Below are 624 nucleotides of genomic sequence, written 5' to 3' on the forward strand. Positions count from 1 at the left end.
GAGACACAGGAGCAGGGCAGGAGAGGGGCTCCCCCAGCGCCCCCCAGCATCCCTTTCCCACCTCCAGCCCCTCCCTGGCATCCCCCTCCCCATCCCAGCCCCTTCCCAGCACTCACTGAATTCCCGGCACCTCGCAGGAGCGTGGCCGGGCCGAGGAGGACGAGAGCTGTGGGATCAAAAGATGGCAATGAGGCCAGGCCAGGCCACTGGGGTGGGGGACAGCAAGTGGGGGACACAGGGGGGACACCCCCACCCACCTTCTTGGTGTCCCAGGGCTTCAGCGAGTGCTTGTTGTCATCGAAGTTCTCTTCGATGGGAGGCACTTGGAAAAGAAACACTGGGAAGGGCACGGGGGGCTCAGTGGGAGGAGGAGGGGGCACACAGGGGGGCAGCTCAGAGCCCCCCCAGCACAGAGGAAGACAAGAACACAACACTGGGGACACGGCTGGGTGTGGGTGCCACGCTCACCTTTGCTGTCTGAGTCCCCGTCCAGGAAACCTGTGGGGGAGCAGGAGGGTGAGGGGAGCACAGAGGGGAGGGGGCTGCCCTGGGAGCCCCCAGACCCCTCAGGGAGCGTGGGGGGAGCTCACCAGCTCGGCGGCCGGGGGGGGGGGCGGCCCCGGG

The 624-nt window shown here is 67.8% G+C and overlaps 1 protein-coding gene across 1 annotated transcript in view; it reads right to left on the minus strand.

Annotated features, from left to right (window-relative positions):
- The window catches only part of DENND4B (DENN domain containing 4B), a 43,896-nt gene that overhangs the window by 33,882 nt on the left and 9,390 nt on the right, over positions 1-624 (minus strand). The window contains 4 exon segments of the mRNA XM_031064831.1: positions 117-166; positions 258-337; positions 469-498; positions 591-620. Of these exon segments, the coding sequence (XP_030920691.1) occupies positions 117-166; positions 258-337; positions 469-498; positions 591-620 (190 nt within the window).

The sequence above is a fragment of the Geospiza fortis genome, unplaced genomic scaffold, assembly GCF_000277835.1.
Source record: "Geospiza fortis unplaced genomic scaffold, GeoFor_1.0 scaffold375, whole genome shotgun sequence".
Classification (NCBI taxonomy): Eukaryota; Metazoa; Chordata; class Aves; order Passeriformes; family Thraupidae; genus Geospiza; species Geospiza fortis.